We start from the raw sequence: 20,324 nt of genomic DNA on the forward strand, positions 1-20,324 counted from the left end.
TTGTGTCTGACGCTAGCATTCTCAAGACCTCAATCTATTTTCAGGGCAGAAGTTTTCACTTTTGATCTCATAATACAATGTCCATGATGCCCTGACCTAATGGCTTAGACTCTTCTTTTATAGGCCTAACACGTTTTTTCTTTTGCTGGCAGCTTCTTGCTAGCTAGATTTAGTGGCTATGGAGCATCAATTCATGAAATGGCTCTACAAATCAAATCAGGCTCCCCCGATGACCCAGTGGCACCGAACAGGTTAAAGGAGGGCATTGAACTTCTAATGCACAAAATACATGAACTAATAAACACATTCTTCAAATGTGGAGAGGTTCTGATGGCATGGAAACACGCGATTGTTATACCTCTAAAGAAAAAGCCCTCAGCCAACCCCAAGCTACTGGAGAACCTACGTCCTATCTCCCTGCTCCCCTACAAATCTACACTCACTGAAAAGGTTGTGAACAAGCAATTGGTGGAGCATATTAATACACAGAACCTCCTTCATCCGACGCAGTTTGGCTTTAGAGCATCCTTCTCGACCGAATCAGCTTGCCTTTTTGAAACAGAGTCCCTACGGAGGTGAGCGGATGCTGGTCAGACGGTGCCCTTGGTTCTGCTGGACCTAAGTGCCGCCTTCGACACGGTATTCCACAAGCTCCTCATCCAACGCTTAAAGGTGTGCGGTCTGAATCTCTACAGTGGATGCGGTCCTTCCTGAAAGATCGCAGTTTCCAAATAGTAGAAAACCCTCATCGCTCAAAAACCCTACCACTGCGCCAAGGGATCCCACAGGGATCTATTCTGAGTCCCACCCTTTTTAATCTATACATTGGACCCCTGGCCAAGATTATGGACAATTACAAGATCTCCATGGTGTTGTATGCTAACGACACTCATCTTGTGGTGACCCTGGCACAAGATTCTGGTGAATCTGCGCTACAATTCTCCTCCTGTCTCAATGATTTGGCTTCCTGGATGTCCAACAATTGCCTTAGGTTGAATGGTAACAAGATGGAGGTTATGATCGTGGGGAAATCACCTTCCATCTGGGATACAGCATGGTGGCCTCAAACACTAGGGCCTATCCCTGAGCCCAAAGCAGAGGTTAAAAACCTAGGAGTATGGCTCGACCCCAAACGCTCTTATGAGTCCCAAACCTGGAAAGTGGCAGGAGATGTTTCAGCACCTTGAAGATGCTGAAAAAAACCCTTGACTTTCTCCATGTATCTGCTAGGAAAGCCCTAGTTCACACCCTGGTGACCTCACAACTTGATTACAGGAATGTCCTCTATCTAGGGGCACCAAAAGCCTGCATGATGCGCCTCCATCGCATCCAAAAAGCAGCGACACGCCTCGTTCTCAATCTTCCTAGCTGTGCTTCCTCGATAAAAGCCCTAGACTCTCTACACAGGCTGCCTATCGAGAAAAGAGTCCTCTTCAAAGCCATGTGTTTCTGTCATAAGAGCCTACAAGGGAAAGGCCCCAGCTACCTGCATGACTTTCTCACTCTGTACAATCCCAGCCACCAGCTAAGAATGACAGGAGCATACCTGCTCAAGGTCCCCAGGATAAGGAAAGCTAGGATGGAAGCTTGATCTTTTGACTACCTAGCGGCCAAGAATTGGAATACACTTCCTCTATGGCTACGCGCAGAGAAATCTGAACCTACCTTCCGCGTGGACTGAAAACCTGGCTGTATGACATTAGCCCAGCAGTCTCCTCTTGCTGATATGCTTCTAGCACGGGGACACACCTTTTGGGGTAGCCATGCTTTCTACAAATGAACTATTATTATTATTATTATTATTATAAGTCAAATAAGGCAGTGTTCAATCAGTTCAATTAACTGTGCAGGTGTGATTGGTCTGATCATGCACCATTTGTTCGGAGGGTTTGTTCAACCATTTTCTTCAGTCTGTCACACAAATCAATGTCTTTTTGCCAGTTGTGAGTAGATTCCAAAAGTTAAAATACACCTGCTTTTTCAGATCTTCCAGGAGCCCTTACCTAGTTTACAGCACTTGCCTAATTTCTGTCACTCAAGTCATAAATTGAAGAAAGAAGATGGGGAAAGAGTTGGGAGAGGAAATAGAAAGAACAAAAAAGAACAAAAGAGAAATACACTTCAATTCATGCAATTCATTGTGACAATATTGCAGTTGCTGTCAGGTTACAAACTGTAATGGCTTAAATTTCTAGCTACATGCATCCAAATATCCAGGTATTATTCCCACTCTAATAATATCCTGATATGTGCCACATGCTCACTCTGCAATTGAACTCAGGCCACACCGTGCTGACAAAGCTCAAAAGCTCAAACCAACCTGGGGTTGCATGTGGGTTGTTTGTAGCAGGCAAGGCCGTGCAGTTTTGGTCTGGATTGTTCTCATTGGAGTAGAGCATAAACTGATCAGCACATGGCTAGTTTTTGTTTAGAGTAGCCTATTGTGCAAACAATTTTAGGCCTTAGTTATACACTAGTATTAATTTTGATGAGTATATGTTTATGATGTTTTTAAATATTTCTTAACAGGATATTCGTCTGATCTCAAGTGGTTAGTTGTGGTACAATGAATTAGTGTTCAATATAATCACAGAAGGCATAAGTCGATCTCACTGTTGTAGATGGAGAGCAAGCCATGTCTCTGAATCAGCTGGCATGTGCCTGGGGCAGCGATGGTCCAGGAACAAATTAGCTTTAGTCTGAATATAATGATGCCCTGTTCTCCCATCAGAGCCTACTAGCAAGGGAGGCAGCTTGCAGCTTCTAGCCATGTGATCTCACAGACATAGTAGGGTGGTACCTGTCCGACCTGACACCCTCCGGTGGTAGTCTCCCCAACTTTTTGCCTTCTTCCCTCCTATTTTGCTGAATTTGTTTTGTTGGCCTTAGGACTCAGTGCACTTTACCACTTTTGACCAGTGCTACTCACCCCCTAAAACATAGTAAATCTGGCTTATACCAGACTGGCATATTTCATTCATTTATAGATAGGCCCCTAGTAATCCCAGGGCCAGTAAAGTAAATGCTAATAGCAGACTAGCAGCGCTTAGTGTGCCATCCACTTAAGTAGCACTTTAAAACATGTCCCAGGATTACCATTGCAGCCTGTGTGCAGTGTTAAACTACCAATTTGACCTGGCAAAATAAACCTTTTGCCAAGGCTAAAGCTCCATTTTTAATACATATAAGTCACCCCTAGGGTAGGCCATACATAGCCCATAGGTCAGGGTGCATTGTATTTAAATGTTGGACAAGTACTTTTAAGTTTCACATGTCATATTGATTGACAAACTGACAAATTTGTTTCTTACTACTATGAGGCCTCCCTCTTCCATAGTGTAACATTAGTTTACCTTATTACATTTAATAAGTGAAAACATTTGTTTGGGAGCAGGTAGAAATGCCATGTTTGACATAATGTGCTAACGGCATCATTCCAGCACGTCATAACTGCCAACGCTCCCAGACCGGCCTTTGTTGTCTAACACCTTCTATGTGTCAGAAAGTATGGAAGAATCTCGTGCCTTCGGTCGACTCATAGTCTTGGTCTTCTTGACATAGTCCCCATTAAAATTATACGTCTTTAGGAAGTCATAAATATGTTCAGCGTGCCTGCTTTAACTAAGCAATACCTATAACAATAATTGAAGGTAAAATCATTATTTTTAGCATTTGATGTCAGGTACTCCAATCTTGATGTCGGTCTTTCGAGCAGGTGCTATTCGGATTGATTGTACTGAGTGAATTTTAAAAGAAAATGCGGGGTGTGTGAGCTAGTAAAAAGCTCCCCTTTCTCGTTCTGATTTTTGCAGTGACATTCCATGTTTTAATCACCTAGCATAAAAAGCTGAGGGCACATTGTGCTGTTTAATACGTTCAAACAAAACAAATGACTTAGGCAGAAGAAATATAATTATATACAGTAATAAATAGAAATCTGTGTACCGTGACTAGTCGTTAACTTGGTCTCAGCAACATCTCTGGCAACACGATCTGATTTGGCAGTGACTTTTATTCCAAACAGAGAACTGTTTATTGCTGAGTGAGATAAACAAAAATCCCATTATTTTCTAATTGATTAGCAATACTAAACGTGCATTATCATACTGTAAATTAAATTAAATAATAAAATCGACACTCTGGTAATCATTTGTGTCTTGAAAAGTTGGTGTTTTCCTAGCCATTCAAAAAAATGACCCTTCAAGCGATAAAGCTTTTCAGTCTTGAATATTGAGATGGAAGCCAGGAAGGCATCAAAGTGGTGATTACATCACTAATAAAACTGATGTAAGACACCAGCTAACTTCTTAAAATGTGCTTGCCTAGCATAAATACATTCCATTTACTTTCAGAAAAGGTTTAAAGACAGAGAAGAGATTTGCAAACCAATCGCACAATCATAAGGTCTCAGAGAAGAAACATGAGAATGAGGCACAAAATGTCAGTCAAAACAGCGGTTAAAATGGAGCTAATCCGCAAGTCTTGTGCCACTTAGATGGTTTTTTCTCAGGAGTGCCCTGTATTTTCCACATACCAGGTCCCCCTGCCCTGGGGTCGTCCAACTTTGGGAATGCACCCCCACCGCCATGGCTCTGGATACATTTTTCCACTGCGTGAAACACACGAGGCAGAGCTGACTCACGAGTTTCAAGAAGGTGATAAAACACATTTTGCAGGCGTTATCCAGCCATAATTAATAAAAAAATTCAAAATTTGAGTAAAAAGAGTCATGCGTGGTGACTTACCAGATAAAACACTCAACCTAAGAGGTCGACCAATCTAACCCAAAGAATCAGGGTAAAAATGATCACAAAGTATTTATTGTTCAATTGGGATGGTCTCAAGATACATAGACTGAGACATAAAGGAAAAAGTATACCATCGCAAGTTAAATGGACCTGCTATGAGAGAAATCCCAAACAAAATATATATACATTGCAACAAAGACCAAGAATTACAAACTAGGAACCCAATTATTCCCCCCCCCAAAAAAGGTGACCATTTACAACACTTGGGAGTGAGAATAAAATTTCCTACGGTTGGAGTAATTTTGGTAAAAAAAGGAATTTTTTATTAAACAATGTAAAAGCATCACAGAAAATGCTGATAAGAACTATACAGAGCAATAGGCTGCCAGCTGTTTGCCACAGCAATACAGTTCATTAAAAAAAACTAATAATTCCAAGACTTTCAGACAAAGTAAGAATAAAACAAAGCAAAACATAAGGTAGGCTGTACAGCATAGATAGGAGTCAGTCAGTCAGTCAGTCAGTCAGTCAGTCAAATTTACTTTATTCGATTTATGTGCAAACCATAAAAGCATACTAAAAGACATATAATGTCAAAGGAGATGTAAAACCATGATTTTCATATTAAAACATTTAAGAAATATACAAGAATTTTCATACATAAAACCATTGAAAAAGCAGTTTGGGTAGTTTGCATCAGGACACGACAATAAGTTAAAATATGTACACTTTGAGCTTAACTTATTTTCCTTATCGTTCTTACAGCCGCAGAAAGAAAATTGGCAAATTTAAAAGTTTCCCAAACATTTGTCAATAACTGCAAATAAAGTAGAGCTGGCTTAACTTGCTCAAAGCCCTTATTTGCTAAAATTGGAAGAATAAAGCGCTTCCGAGTACCAGTGAGATGCTCGCAGAAAAAGATGAAATGCATGATGTCCTGCCCAGAGAAGTTATCACATGTACAAACTCCTAGGTCTTCAACCCTCTTCCAGCCTGGCGAAAATTAAATTTATTTAATCTGAATCTAATCAATAAAAATCGGTGATTGGGGTTTGTAACAATATCCAAGTATAGTTCCATGGGCAGGGTAGTCTTCCGCAATTGGTGAGCCCTTACTGTCGGTTTTGCCAGCTCCCTCTCTTCTCTTGTCATAATGGCTATACGCAGGTATGTTTCTTTGACCCATTTTACATCTCCCCTCAACAACCCTTCTGGTGAATTATATATTTCCCGTCTCCCCAGCTTTTAAGATAGATTATAGACATATTTAAGCCAGGGGATACTACGCCCATGATCAAGTGTCAAACAATCTTTCAGAATTTCATGGTTTAGCCCTAGTTCGGGGTTTAGCCAGGTCACTATCCATTTTAACGAGGGTGCCACAGCAATTGAATCTTCAACAAAGCCTATTCCACATTCCTGGTGGACAATGTAACTGGCTGTTGAATGCGGGACAGATAGAATGTTCCTAAGGAACTTATCTTCAACCATCTGAATGGCCTTTACATTCCTGATACCCCACAAATCAGCCCCATACATTGCAAGAGATACACATTTAGCTCTGTGCATTTAAGAAAGGGCCTTCATCGGCCTTGCTCCTAGTTTGCAAGCAAAACCTAGGACAGCAGACGTTGCTCTAATCAGGACAATTTATTTTGCTAGAATTTGAGTTCTCCAGGAGCCCTGATCATCAAATAAAACTCCTAAATATGGGAAGGTCGATACCCGTTTAATGTATTCCCCTCACAGTGGAGGGTTTTGACCCTTGTAGTTCTCTGAACAAAAGCCATTACATGAGATTTGGAAAAGTTTACACTAAGATCCAGAGATCTCATGAAAACCGCAAAGGAGTTTAAGAGTAATTGTAATCCGACCGCAGTTCTAGCTAAAAGAGCGGCATCAACTGCATAAAGGAGTGCCGGGACCAGACGTTTCCCTGCACGGGGAATATCTTTACATGAAGCACATAGGGTGGAATCCAGGTTGTTAATATAAAGTGTAAAAAGTGGGGCGCTAAGATACACCCCTGCCTGACGCCATTGACAATAGGTATTCCTTCGGTACAAGTGCCCATTTGGTTGTACCTCACAGTGGCAGATAGGTTCCTGTGTAGATCTGCAAGAAAGTGGACGATGTTTTTATCAACTCCTAAGGACAGGAGCATGGTCCAGAGTTTGGACCTGTTCACTCGGTCGAAGGCCGATGACCGGTCCATAAAAGCCAGGAGAAGTGCACCCTTCTTGGCGACTGTATATTTCCCGATCAATAATTGCAGATTTATACACTGATCTATCGTGCCCATACCCTTTCTAAAACCATACTGCAGGACTGAGAGTGTTCCCGTGTCCTCCAGCCAGCCCGTTAGTTGGCTTAACACCACCATTCCTAGTACCTTAACTGAAGAGTCAATAAGAGATATCGGGCGGTAGCAAGTAGGATCCCCTCTATTGCCTTTTTTGCAAATGGGAACTATTACGGATTTTGCCCATGTATTAGGCAGGCCCAATTGGCACGCGTTGACAAAGACATTATGCAATATCTTTGACCATGTATTGTTGTTGGACTTAAAGAGGTCTGCCGGCACTCCGTCCGGTCCAGGGGCCTTATTACTCGTCAGTTGCGTTATTGCCTCAGATACCTCTAACTCAGTAAAAGATAGGGTATATTCTTCAATTTCGAGGTCCAGGTTAACACAGGTATCAATCCCATCGTAGACTTGTTTAAAATGGCTGTGCCAAACCTGTTCCTGAATACCGCAGTCAAGCTCTCTATTACATGCATCTTAAAAAAAGGGCCTATTGACCACTGCCCAAAATTTGGCACTGTTATTAACAACATCAGTAGATAAGAGATCATGCCAGGCCTCCTCCCTAATTTCCTTCTTATGATTCCTTAGGGCCATTTTGTATGTTTTCCTTAAGCCAGCTATGGCTAATTTATCTGGAGGGGTGGATTTCAATGCTGCCAAAAACTTCCGGTGGGCTACGGAACAGTTGTGGTCAAACCATCTCTCCCCAACCCTTTCATGGCCGTTACATGGCAATTTGAGGTCCCTGTCGATCTGGGCGCAAATTTTAGAAGATGCCACCAAGACCTCCTCATCTACCTTGCCCTCAGTCAGACAGATGGACATTTCATGGCCAACCTTAGCTACTAAATTATCGTGAAACTCATGGGGCACCACCCGGCACCATTTTAGCTGAGGAGCTTGGTCTGTAGGCCGTATATCTAGATTGCCCACTGTTCTATTGGATTTATCCTTTTTCTTTAGATCGTCCACCAGGGTCAGTGTGACAGGGTTATGGTCACTAAAGGTGGACCAGAAAGCACTGTTACTACTTACCCTGTTGGCCACTGCCGTGCTTACAAAAATATAATCATGGTTGACCCAGGAACCTTGCCCTTGAAAGTTGGAACTGTCTCTTCCCCTTCAGTTTGCTTCGGGTAAATCAGGTCATTTTCTGCCACCAGTTCCTCCAGATATGATCCCTGTAGGGAATGCTTGAAATGTATATTCTCTTGATCAATTGATCCTAGACTATCCCAGACATAACAATTTCCTTTACAAGAGTGGACATTAAAATCACCCAGCACAAAAAACAAATAACAATTTGTGATTTTTTTACTATATGATTCCAAGAAATCATCTAGTTTAACTAAATGTTCGTTAAAAAAAGCTTTATCGAAGGAATTATAAAAATTAACAATGAGCCAAATACCAGCATCCTTAGTTAGAATTTGTACAGCCAGACAGTAAGGTGAACCAATCTCCACTTGAGTATAAGTACCCTCAATTTTTTGAGAAATCAAAGTCAATAACCCTCCCTTAGCCCTCTCCATTGAGGAGGCAACTGCTGGTGACCAGAATGCTGTATAACCATCCAGAAAAAACTTATTTTTAATGTCCCAAGTTTCCTGCAGACCAATAATATCGCACTCAGTGAGACAATCCCTCCATTTAGTGTCATCTGCCTTATTACTTAGCTCAGCGATGTTCCAGCTGAGTATCCTTGTCTCTACATTAGTGTTCCTTATCGGGGTGCTTAAAACACGCGGCTCCTTGTTTACAGCTATCCCACTAACCATATTAGTCTCTGTTGATACTGAGGGACCCAGTCAATCTGTTCCTCAAGGTCGGCAAATATCTCAAATCTGTTTTGGGTTGGGACAGTAAACTCATTTGGCCCCCGGGTATGTGCCCTACCAGACAGATCTATCCTGCTTCTTTCTCTTGGTGCAATGTTACGGTAAAAGACCCCTAAGGGTAATATATTTATGCCTACACCCCTTAGGTTCATTGTCCCTGCCCTCTCAAGGATCAATTTAACAATTTGCGGGGACCCAAAATTAAGCACCACACAATCCCCGGCATTCAGTTTCACAGAGTCCGCGATCCATGGAATTTTGCGTGCCATTTTAAAATCTCTGAAAGGGAGCTGCCCAGCCCTGTTAAATTTTCGAGGTAATGGAGGGCTTTATTTCCAAGGGATGACTAATGTTCCTCCATACCTTGCTTCAGGGGTGGAACATTCGATAAAATAACAGTGAGAGGAGTAGCCTCAGGGGGTAAGTTAAAGTGGTTAAATCGATTTTATTGGTGGTTAGTTCCCTGCACCAGGCCATGAGGTGTGCCCTTATTTAATTCATGCCTGAAAATCAGGTTTACAAGAGCAGGATCCGGGATACATCTCTCTGACATGGGGACTTGAGTGTTATCAATTCGCCTTATAAAGGGCCCCCTACACAATGTGTTTTGTCTCGTGACTTCTTCCCTATTCCCGTCAGCTGGCCCTTTTGGCCCTTCCTCCACCATAATTCTCTGGGGTGACAATAAATGATTCTCAATCTTACACAATCTACAGTCTATGTCCTCGAGTTTTGTAAAAATAGGTTTAAATATAGACTGCAGTTTCTCTTCTAATTTCGCTATAATGTGATTTTCCATATCAGACTGGGCCTGCGTGAGGGAGTGATGTGAATTCACACTTGATGACATATTTTTACTTGGGGTAACAGTATTCTGTGAGCGGCCCTTCCTCCCCTGAATGCCTCTGGTTTTAGGTACCTTGCTAGCCCGATGTGTGGTGGCTGGGGTGCTGCCTGCCTTCCTTTTCTTTGATGTAATACTAGTGCTGGCAGCAACCCCACCATTCCCTGCATAAGTTAAACGTTGCTGACGAGTAAGGATTTTTGAGGAGCTGGGTTGATTAGGGAACGAGTTTTCCACCAGAGGGGGTGGAACTTCCCGGGCTACAGGAGGGGATGCATGAGCTGGGTGGTGTATCTGAACCTCATGTGTGTTTTGAGCCCCTCTTGTTTCCACAATGTCTGCTACCAATACCGGCCCTGGCTGAAAAGATTCCACGGGGCACGGTTAAAATCTAGGGACAACCTTTTTTGGGTCTTCTCGATCTCCTGGATTAATTCAGATTCGGCCCTGATGAAAAATGCGTCAAGAGTATCCACGACGCCTAATCCCCCTTTGGTCTGGCCCCTATTCATTATTGGCAAATGGTCCTGAACAGGAATAAAGGAACTATGACACCAACCCTCAGCAAAGTCTCACCTAGAAAGTCTAACAAGTCTTATTGACTGACCCAAGTTCCTTGGAGTTCCTTGTGGCAAGAAAGTCCGGGCGAAAGAAGTATGGCCCAGCCCAGCCTCTAAAAGTTGCTGACTGGCGCGGACGGGCCCGCCCTTGGCCTGGGCTTTGCCCGGGCACGCCCGCGTGTGTCCCGCGGCATGGGAGCCCTGGCGTCCCTTTATGCGCCTCCTGGCGCGCTGGGTGCTGATGAGGCGTGTGTGGCGCAGGGGATGCTGGGAGTTGTAGGTCAACTCACCTCATGCGTCTCCCTGCTCATCGATGGCCCCCACTGACTCCTAGCGGTGGCGGCGAGGCCACGGACTGCTCCAACTGCCCCTGAGGTAAGACCGCTATGACTCCTGGCGGTGGCGGCGGAATCTATTGAGCTCCCGCGGCGCCGGAGCCCTGGCGTCCCTTTATGCGCCTCCTCGCACGCTGGGTGCAGGTGCGGCGTGTGTGACGCAGGGGACACTGGGAGTTGTAGGCCAACTCCCCTCCCGTGTCTCCCTGCTCAGCGATGGCCCCTACTGACTCCTGGCGGTGGCGACGAGGCCGCGGACTGCTCCAACTGCCCCCGAGGTAAGACCGCTATGACTCCTGGCGGTGGAATCTATTGAGCTATAGATAGGAGTCAACATTCCAGCCCAACAGTGGACTTGAGCAGGGCCATCATTAGGACAATGTGTTGAGAGAACAAAATAACCATACATGTCTTACTTCTATTTACAGCGAGCTGGGTATAGGTGTTGCCGGCAACCAGGGAAGTGCACCGTGAGATGTGGCGATTGCTCATGCTTGGCCTTGGTTAAGACATTAATGCCACCTTGACTACATGTAACTTCAGAAAATCTGAGTGGTCTATTTCTTCTACTCTGTGTCAGTCTGAGCCTTTAGTCACATATTGCCTTTCTTGTAATTAAGATCCCCATATGGGGCTTGTCCTCTTCTCCTGGGGTTTGAACAAATTTGTTTCCAAGCTGTGTCTACCTTGACCAGACACGAGGATCTGTTACCCTATTTCACTTGTTATTTTATTGGATTCATTCCCTGATGCCAGCAACTCCTTTTTGGTTTGAAAGATCAACTTCTATCCATGCAATATTGACTGCCTTCTGTTTTTCTTTGTTTTAGTTCCTACTCTGCCTGAAAAACCTTGAAATTGTTATTTTTGATGAACGGTATTACTGTCACAAACTGTTGGCAGCCTAATGCTCTGAATAGTTCTTATCAGCATTTTCTGTGTTGTTTTTACGTTGTTTGTTTAATTAACAACTCATTTTTTGAACAAAAACTATTCAACCATGGGTAATTTAATTCTCACTCTCAAATGTTGCAAATGGTCCCCATTTTCATGTTTTGTGAATAATTGGGTAGCACCTTTTAAATTATTTTTCTTTGTTGCTTTGTATTTATATTTTCAGTTTTGGGTTTTCCCACATAACAGGTCCATTTAGTTCCTGATAGGTATAGGTTTACTGTACTTCTATAGTCTCAGTCTACGTCTGTTGACACTATCCCACATGAGCCATAGTTACTTGTTACATGTTAAAACAGCAAAGATTTACAAAATTATTTTCAAATTCTACCATCTACAACATACTGAACTGATTGATTTACACAAAATGGAAAGAAACACTTTCTGGGTACGTTCAGCCTCAGGAAAAGTTTGGTGTAAATCTATTCAGACTTTTGTGCTATATATTTTGGCACAATTTCCTATGGGAGCAAACGTGGAACATCACTTGCCTTTTTCACTCCCTTCATGAAACTTGGCATACTGAAACATAACTGAATGAGTAGATTGCCAGGTTTCGTGCAAGTCCATCCATGGGCTCAAAAGTTTTTGGCAAATCAAAAAATGCCATTTCAATGCAAAGATTGCCTGCACCATAAGTACACAGTAGCTATACCCACTGTGTGATGGATGTGTGTGTGTGTGTGTGAGTGATGTGTGTATACATATATATATAACCTACTGGCGGTCGCCAGTAGGTAGTTATAGTTCGGTCTGCTTTTCCAAAGACTGAGTTCTTTGGTTGGCTAATAACTTTGGCCCCATTCAATGAATGTTAAATGTTAAATGTTAGGAGATTTCTAGAGCGCATGGCTGCCCGTAAGCGTCCCAGCGCTGAACAAGTACAGGTGGAATCAAGAGGGGAAGCTTATGGGAACAACCAGTTTTTCAGAAATTTTCGGAATGCCAGAAGGTTGGGCTGTGTGCGGAGATCAGGGGGGAGGGAGTTCCAGAGTATGGAGGCTTTGTAGGAGAAACGCCGACCTCCTGATCGTGCTCTCTTGATCTTAGGTGGCAGAGTTAGGTGGGCGTTAGAGGATCGGAGGGGTCTGTAGGTGGTGTATGGAGTCACTAGATCTTTGAAGATAGGAGGGGCTTTCCCGTTGAGAATTTTGTGCGTTAGACAGAGCGCCTTAAACTGCACTCTTTCCACGACGGGCAGCCAGTGCAGCGCTCTAATGGCCGCTTGGCCGAGCAACGACTCTTGGTGTTGGTAAGGATCCGTGCGGCCGCATTCTACACTACCTGTAGTTTAGTTGTTACTTTCCGCGGTGCGCCCAGATACAGTGCGTTTCCATAATCCAACCTTGACAGAATGAGGCCCTGGATCAGGAGTTTCCTTGATTGGAAAGGGAGCAGTGGTAGAATTTTCCGGGCGGAGCGCAGGAGCCCATAGCAGACTCCAGCCGTTTTCCTTGCTTGGGTATGCATGGTGAGATTTTGGTCCAACCATAATCCGAGGCTTTTGATCTCGGATTTGGGGGTTGGGGGCTTACCCATGCATGGGGGCCAGAGAGAGTCCGGACGAAAATGGGACTGATTCCCCATCACCAGTATCACCGTCTTGTCACTATTGAGTTTCAAGTGAGATCTGTCGATCCAGCTGACTATGTCTCTCAGGCAGGAGTAAAGGTCGGTGGTAGGATTTTCCTGCTTCTAGCGCGGGGACACACCATTTGGGGTAGCCAAGCTCTCTACAAATGAACTATTATTATTATTATTATAAGTCAAATAAGGCAGTGTTCAATCAGTTCAATTAACTGTGCAGGTTTGATTGGTCTGATCATGCACTATTTGTTCGGAGAGTTTGTTCAACCATTTTCTTCAGTCTGTAACACAAATCAATGTCTTTTTGCCAGTTGTGAGTAGATTCCAAAAGTTAAAATACACCTGCTTTTTCAGATCTTCCAGGAGCCCTTACCTAGTTTACAGCACTTGCCTAATTTCTGTCACTCAAGTCATAAATTGAAGAAAGAAGATGGGGAAAGAGTTGGGGGAGGAAATAGAAAGAACAAAAAAGAACAAAAGAGAAATACACTTCAATTCATGCAATTCATTGTGACAATATTGCAGTTGCTGTCAGGTTACAAACTGTAATGGCTTAAATTTCTAGCTACATGCATCCAAATATCCAGGTATTATTCCCACTCTAATAATATCCTGATATGTCCCACATGCTCACTCTGCAATTGAACTCAGGCCACACCGTGCTGACAAAGCTCAAAAGCTCACACCAACCTGGGGTTACATGTGGGTTGTTTGTAGCAGGCCTGGCCTTGCAGTTTTGGTCTGGATTGTTCTCATTGGAGTAGAACATAAACTGATCAGCACATGGCTAGTTTTTGTTTAGAGTGGCCTATTGTGCAAACAATGTTAGGCCTTAGTTATACACTAGTATTAATTTTGAGGAGTATATGTTTATGATGTTTTTAAATATTTCTTAACAGGATATTCATCTGATCTCAAGTGGTTAGTTGTGGTACAATAAATTAGTGTTCAATATATTCACAGAAGGCATGAGTCGATCTCACTGTTGTAGATGGAGAGCAAGCCATGTCTGAGTCAGCTGGCATGTGCCTTGGACAGCGATGGTCCAGGAACAAATTAGCTTTAGTCTGTATATAATAATGCCCTGTTCTCCCATCAGAGCCAACTAGCAAGGGAGGCAGCTTGCAGCTTCTAGCCATGTGATCTCACAGACATAGTAGGGAGGTACCTGTTAGACCTGACACCCTCCGGTGGTAGTCTCCCCAAATTTTTACCTTCTTCCCTACTAGGCAATAGATTGACTATCTCAACCAGTAGACAGACATTTTAACTCGAAAGAAGAAGTTCGTTAATCCGTACAAGTTAGTTGGTATCAGCAACAAACTGATCAGTGCAAAGCTCCCCCTTAGGTACAAACCCTCTAAATGAAAATAACCAACTAGTTCCAGATGATCATAGGGATGTTGTAATTTTTACACCTGATATTGATCCTGCAAGAGATTTAGTTAGGGAAGTTGCATTAATTCAAAACACGTCTCAAGCCCCCTCACAATCTTTATCCCACTGCACACTTAAAATGTTATCTTGGAACATAGCGGGACTTGCAAGAAAAATGCATGATCCAGACTGGCAAACATATATTGCCATGTTTGATATCTGTTTCTTCCAGGAATCTTGGGAAACAGAATCCGTCTTTAAAAATGGCTACAGGACCTTTAGCATAGAAGCACGTCAATCGGCTAGAGGGACACCCTCAGGTGGGCTATTAGTCTGGATAAAGAATGAAATAAATGTCTCTATAGATATATTATTCACAGGTTCTGATGATATTCTGGGACTCAAATTGAACATCTTAAACAAATACTGTATGTATATGTTTAATGTCTATGTAAGACCGAGAGATCCATCAAAAGAGCCAGTAATCATTACTCTATTAGAGGAGGTACTTGATACTGTCCCTATAAAAGATCTAGTCTTAATTGGCGATATTTTAATTGCTGTTACGAGCCCTTACAGGGAGTGAGCTCGGCCATTGAGGAACAAGACCTTGTAATGGGCATTTCCTTATTGGATACACTGGAGACGATGAGACCTACTGTTTCTACTTCACAGCTGTTTAATTTCAGTATCGAAAAAGGGACAGAGTGTGTAATGGCAGAAGCCAGCTTGATATCCAGTGCTCAAATACTTTCTCGAGGGGGTTATCCTCCTCTAGAATTGATTACATCATGATAGGCATTGGTCAGTGGGATTATGTTGAGGGATTTATTGTAGATAGCGCTAGGAAAGACAGTGATCACTTTCCTCTATGTTTGGAACTTTTAGGGAGTCTTACCAGGTACCTTTTTCCACCAGGACCCGCCATTGTTCCGGATACAATTCAGCCTCAACTTGCTAATATTAGGAGGGCTCTGAAATGGCCGGTTATCCTGGGCAATACTGATCTTTTAACTTTTGTATATAATACCTTTGCTGATTTTTTAACACAGTATCTAGTGGGGTCATTAAATGGCACAACGATAACTCAAACCCATCAGATGTTGATAGATACTATTAGGCCTCATTTAACCAAACCACCTTCTGGAACTGATAAATCAAAAACCAAGGATGGTTGTACTAATCTTTGGTTTGATTCTAGTTGTTCCCTTGCCAAGAAAAATCTGTGTAAAGCTCTTGATTCTAAAAACACAATATTGATCAGAGAAGCAAGGGTTATTTTCACTAGTGCCTAAAAAATTGCACGTAGGAAATGGGAAGATGACTGTTGGGCTGAGCTGCTATTAGCTTCCAAAAGGAATGATCAATTTCTGTTTTGGAAAATTTTAGTGAATGGCTCAAAGTCAGAAAACCCGGTGCAAGATCATTATCTGGATCCTAAGGCCTGGTATAAGCATTTTGCTCGTCTTTATGCATCTCTGGCTACTGTTAAAGAAGACTCTGTAGCTACGGTTAAAAGGTTTTTGTCATTGAGCCATGTATCTATTCCCCAGTTTTCCTTGTCAGAAACCAGAAGGGCAATCAATGCTATAAAATCATCCGAGGCACCAGGCCCGATAAGATCCCGGGGGACATATTCAAACATGAACCAGACGTATGGGCACCTTATATAAATCATCTCTGTAATAGTATAGCTAACGGCCAGCCTGTCCCTGCCTCATGGAAAGGAGCAGAGATTGTTCCAATTTACATGAAAGGTTCTAAGAAAGAACCCGCAAACTATAGAACAATCAGTCTTCTAGATATTTTACAAAAAGTTTACGCTAAGCATATTCTAGATAGGCTGAATGATTGGATTGTGGATAATAATGTTCTCTCCTCCTGCCAAGCAGGTTTTAGAAAGAAAACTAGTAAGATAGATCAGGTACTGAGACTAGTAATTATTGTCTGGAAGTATATAAGGCTGCACCGTGGGAATTTGTATGTGGCCTTCATTGATTTGAAGGCCGCTTTTGATTCTATTCCTAGGGACTGTCTTTGGACTAGTCTTTTGCATATGGGGGTTCCAAGCAATATTGTATTACAGTTTATTAGATTACATGACAACACATATGCAAAAGTGCGCTGGGGGAAAGGGGGGGGGGGTGAACTGAACGAGGAAATACCCTTAAAAAGGGGGGTGTGCCAGGGCTGTGTCCTGGCGCCAACCCTCTTCCTCCTGTGTGTCAATGATATGACTACAATATTTACAACAAGGGGTGGTGAGGGACAGAGTCTCTGAATTAAGCAGAAAGCTCTCACCCAGTCAAGAGATCAGGGCTAGATCCAACACCGTTTTTTAGCTCACTGCACCATCCCAGTTTCAGAACCTGGCTGTATGCAAATTAGTCTGTTCCTGTCCCAGTGCATGATGGGAACAGGGCAAACCAAACTACAAAAGCCAATTCTTACACTGGGAAGGAAACAAGCTCCCGGGGACCGGTTTCTGGCATTACAGCCGTCTTCGGCCCGGTTTGCTTGAATCCTGATGGTGCAATGAGCAAGGGTCTCACATCTGAGAATACCCTTCCACGCTTAGGGTGGACAAAAATATTTACAACAAGGGGTGGTGAGGGACAGAGTCTCTGAATTAAGCAGAAAGCTCTCACCCAGTCAAGAGATCAGGGCTAGATCCAACACCGTTTTTTAGCTCACTGCACCACTATAGGTGTGGCAGGATATACTCAGACATGAGTCCCTTTCTCACTGCTCCATCAGGATTCAAGCAAGCCGGGCCGAAGAGGCTGAAATGCCAGAAACCGGTCCCCGGTAGCTTGTCTCCTTTCTGGTAAAGAATTGGCTTGGTAGTTTAGTCTGCCCTGTTCCCATGATGCACTGGGCCAGGGACAGACTGATTTGCATATAGCCAGGTTCTGAGCTGGGATGGGGCAGTGAGATAAATAACGGTGATGGATCAAGCCCTGATCTTTGGACTGGGTAAGAGTGGTCTGCTCAATTCAGACACTCTGTTCATCACCACCCCCTTTTGTAAATCGATTTTGGCCACTATAGGTGTGGCAGGGTATACTCAGACATGAGTCCCTTTCTCACTGCTCCATCAGGATTCAAGCAAGCCGGGCCGAAGAGGCTGAAATGCCAGAAACCGGTCCCCGGTAGCTTGTCTCCTTTCTGGTAAAGAATTGGCTTGGTAGTTTAGTCTGCCCTGTTCCCATGATGCACTGGGCCAGGGACAGACTGATTTGCATATAGCCAGGTTCTGAGCTGGGATGGGGCAGTGAGATAAATAACGGTGATGGATCAAGCCCTGATCTTTGGACTGGGTAAGAGTGGTCTGCTCAATTCAGACACTCTGTTCATCACCACCCCCTTTTGTAAATCGATTTTGGCCACTATAGGTGAGGCAGGGTATACTCAGACATGAGTCCCTTTCTCACTGCTCCATCAGGATTCAAGCAAGCCGGGCCGAAGAGGCTGAAATGCCAGAAACCGGTCCCTGGTAGCTTGTCTCCTTTCTGGTAAAGAATTGGCTTGGTAGTTTAGTCTGCCCTGTTCCCATGATGCACTGGGCCAGGGACAGACTGATTTGCAGATAGCCAGGTTCTGAGCTGGGATGGGGCAGTGAGATAAATAACGGTGATGGATCAAGCCCTGATCTTTGGACTGGGTAAGAGTGGTCTGCTCAATTCAGACACTCTGTTCATCACCACCCCCTTTTGTAAATCGATTTTGGCCACTATAGGTGTGGCAGGGTATACTCAGACATGAGTCCCTTTCTCACTGCTCCATCAGGATTCAAGCAAGCCGGGCCGAAGAGGCTGAAATGCCAGAAACCGGTCCCCGGTAGCTTGTCTCCTTTCTGGTAAAGAATTGGCTTGGTAGTTTAGTCTGCCCTGTTCCCATGATGCACTGGGCCAGGGACAGACTGATTTGCATATAGCCAGGTTCTGAGCTGGGATGGGGCAGTGAGATAAATAACGGTGATGGATCAAGCCCTGATCTTTGGACTGGGTAAGAGTGGTCTGCTCAATTCAGACACTCTGTTCATCACCACCCTCTTTTGTAAATCAATGATATGACTACAGCACTTAAAAAAGCTAACCATGACTCTTCGAAATTGGGAGGTGAACACGTCTGCGCTTTAACTTTTGCCGATGATACCATCCTCCTATCGCAAACCCCAAGGGGATTGCAAAATCTTTTAGATGTATTGGATGGATATTGTAAACAGAAGGGTCTTGAAATCAAGCTGACCAAAACTAAATATATGAATTTCAGACCACACAGATGTTTCAATAATAAAATGCTGTCAAGTGGAGTTAGCTTGGAGAGGGTGGCAAACTTTGTTTACCTGGGGCGACCATAAACTCTAAACTTTCGTGGAACCCACAGATCATGAAATCTAAAGCTGTTCTTAATCAATATGCTGGCCCAATTTAAAAAAAACTTTTATCAACTTCATCAAAGGCTGTGACCCCTGCTTTACTAGTCTACAAATGTAGGGCTCAGAGTTATGGGGAGGTGGGACTCTTGCCCCACTAACTGTATCAGAAAATAAAATCATGAGGAGATTCACTGCTCTCCCACAAAATACTTCAGTGATACCACTAATGATGGATCTGGGCCTTAAACAGATTGAGCATAGGGCAATGTGGATGTCTCTTTCCTATTGGATTAGAGTATGGACAACTGAAGAATTGTTGATATATAGAAAGACGATAAGTGAATTGATACCTTTGTCACATTTCCTTGGTTGATCCACATCCGCACGTGGTTTTTGCGTCTGTGTGTGAATGGATATTGGGAGCATCCCGAACAGCTCTCCCCTGACTCAAAACTGGAGTGCAAAACTATCTTTTGGAGTTTTATTGGCCAAAACATTGCAGTATGTCCCGACCATGGATCCCTTACTAATCAGTTTATAAGTTTTAAAATAAGTCCCTCCTTGGAGCCGTTTATGGGTGATATTGAGCCCCTCCTAGCTAAAGTGCTGTACCTAAAATTTAGATACAGTACATTGCAAATTAAGAAATTCACGTCCAGGTGGGGGATAAATCCTGATGATGGCAATGATTCGTTCTGCACCGAGTGTGCTATGGGTAGACAAGAAGACCTAGCTCATGTTCTACTTTTTTGTACTCGTTATGAAATCCCAAGGAGAAAATGGATTCGCCCTTTGGGCAGGAACTTGGGCATCAGTAAGTACGTTGAAATGTTATGTATTCTCAGAACAGATACCTCTAGGTTGGTCGTATTTGGGTTGAGTAGATTTCTACTAGCGACCAATTTCATCAGACTAAAACGAGGTTTAAAGTTCTGAACCAAGAGGGAATAAGATAATACATGATCTGCGGTCTTGTACAAGAGATGTCACCTATTTTCAACTACATCTGCTCACTCATGTGAGAAAAGTTGCATAGCTGGATTTTTTTACATTTTGTATCTTCTATAATGTTTTTGTCTATGATTGGTGTTGGTCCTATGAATAATGAGTTATTTTGTGGTAAATATTCACCATAGGTCGCTTGAACTTGGAATTAATGGACACAGTACTCATGCTGGGGATTTTTAAGATTGTACTTTATTAGTATTGGATTTATTACTGATACTATATTTTATATGCATTGTTCTTATCTTATTTATATTTTAATGTTATTGATATTATTGATGATGAAGTTGTGCTGCTTCGATGATTCAGTGAATCGAATAAAGAGGTTTTTACACTTCTTCTCTCCTATTTTGCTGAATTTGTTTTTGTTGACCTTAGGACTAAGTG

General features: G+C 43.1%; 1 protein-coding gene across 4 annotated transcripts in view; it reads right to left on the bottom strand.

Annotated features, from left to right (window-relative positions):
* Positions 1-20,324, bottom strand: part of ADGRG2 (adhesion G protein-coupled receptor G2) — a 988,790-nt gene that overhangs the window by 514,340 nt on the left and 454,126 nt on the right. For all 4 annotated transcript variants that reach the window (XM_086934346.1, XM_086934348.1, XM_086934347.1 and 1 more), the window contains exon 8: positions 3,946-4,038. In XM_086934346.1, the coding sequence (XP_086790472.1) occupies positions 3,946-4,038 (93 nt within the window). The remainder of the gene's footprint in view (positions 1-3,945; positions 4,039-20,324) is intronic.

Source organism: Lissotriton vulgaris, chromosome 8, assembly GCF_964263255.1.
Source record: "Lissotriton vulgaris chromosome 8, aLisVul1.2, whole genome shotgun sequence".
Taxonomy (NCBI): domain Eukaryota; kingdom Metazoa; phylum Chordata; class Amphibia; order Caudata; family Salamandridae; genus Lissotriton; species Lissotriton vulgaris.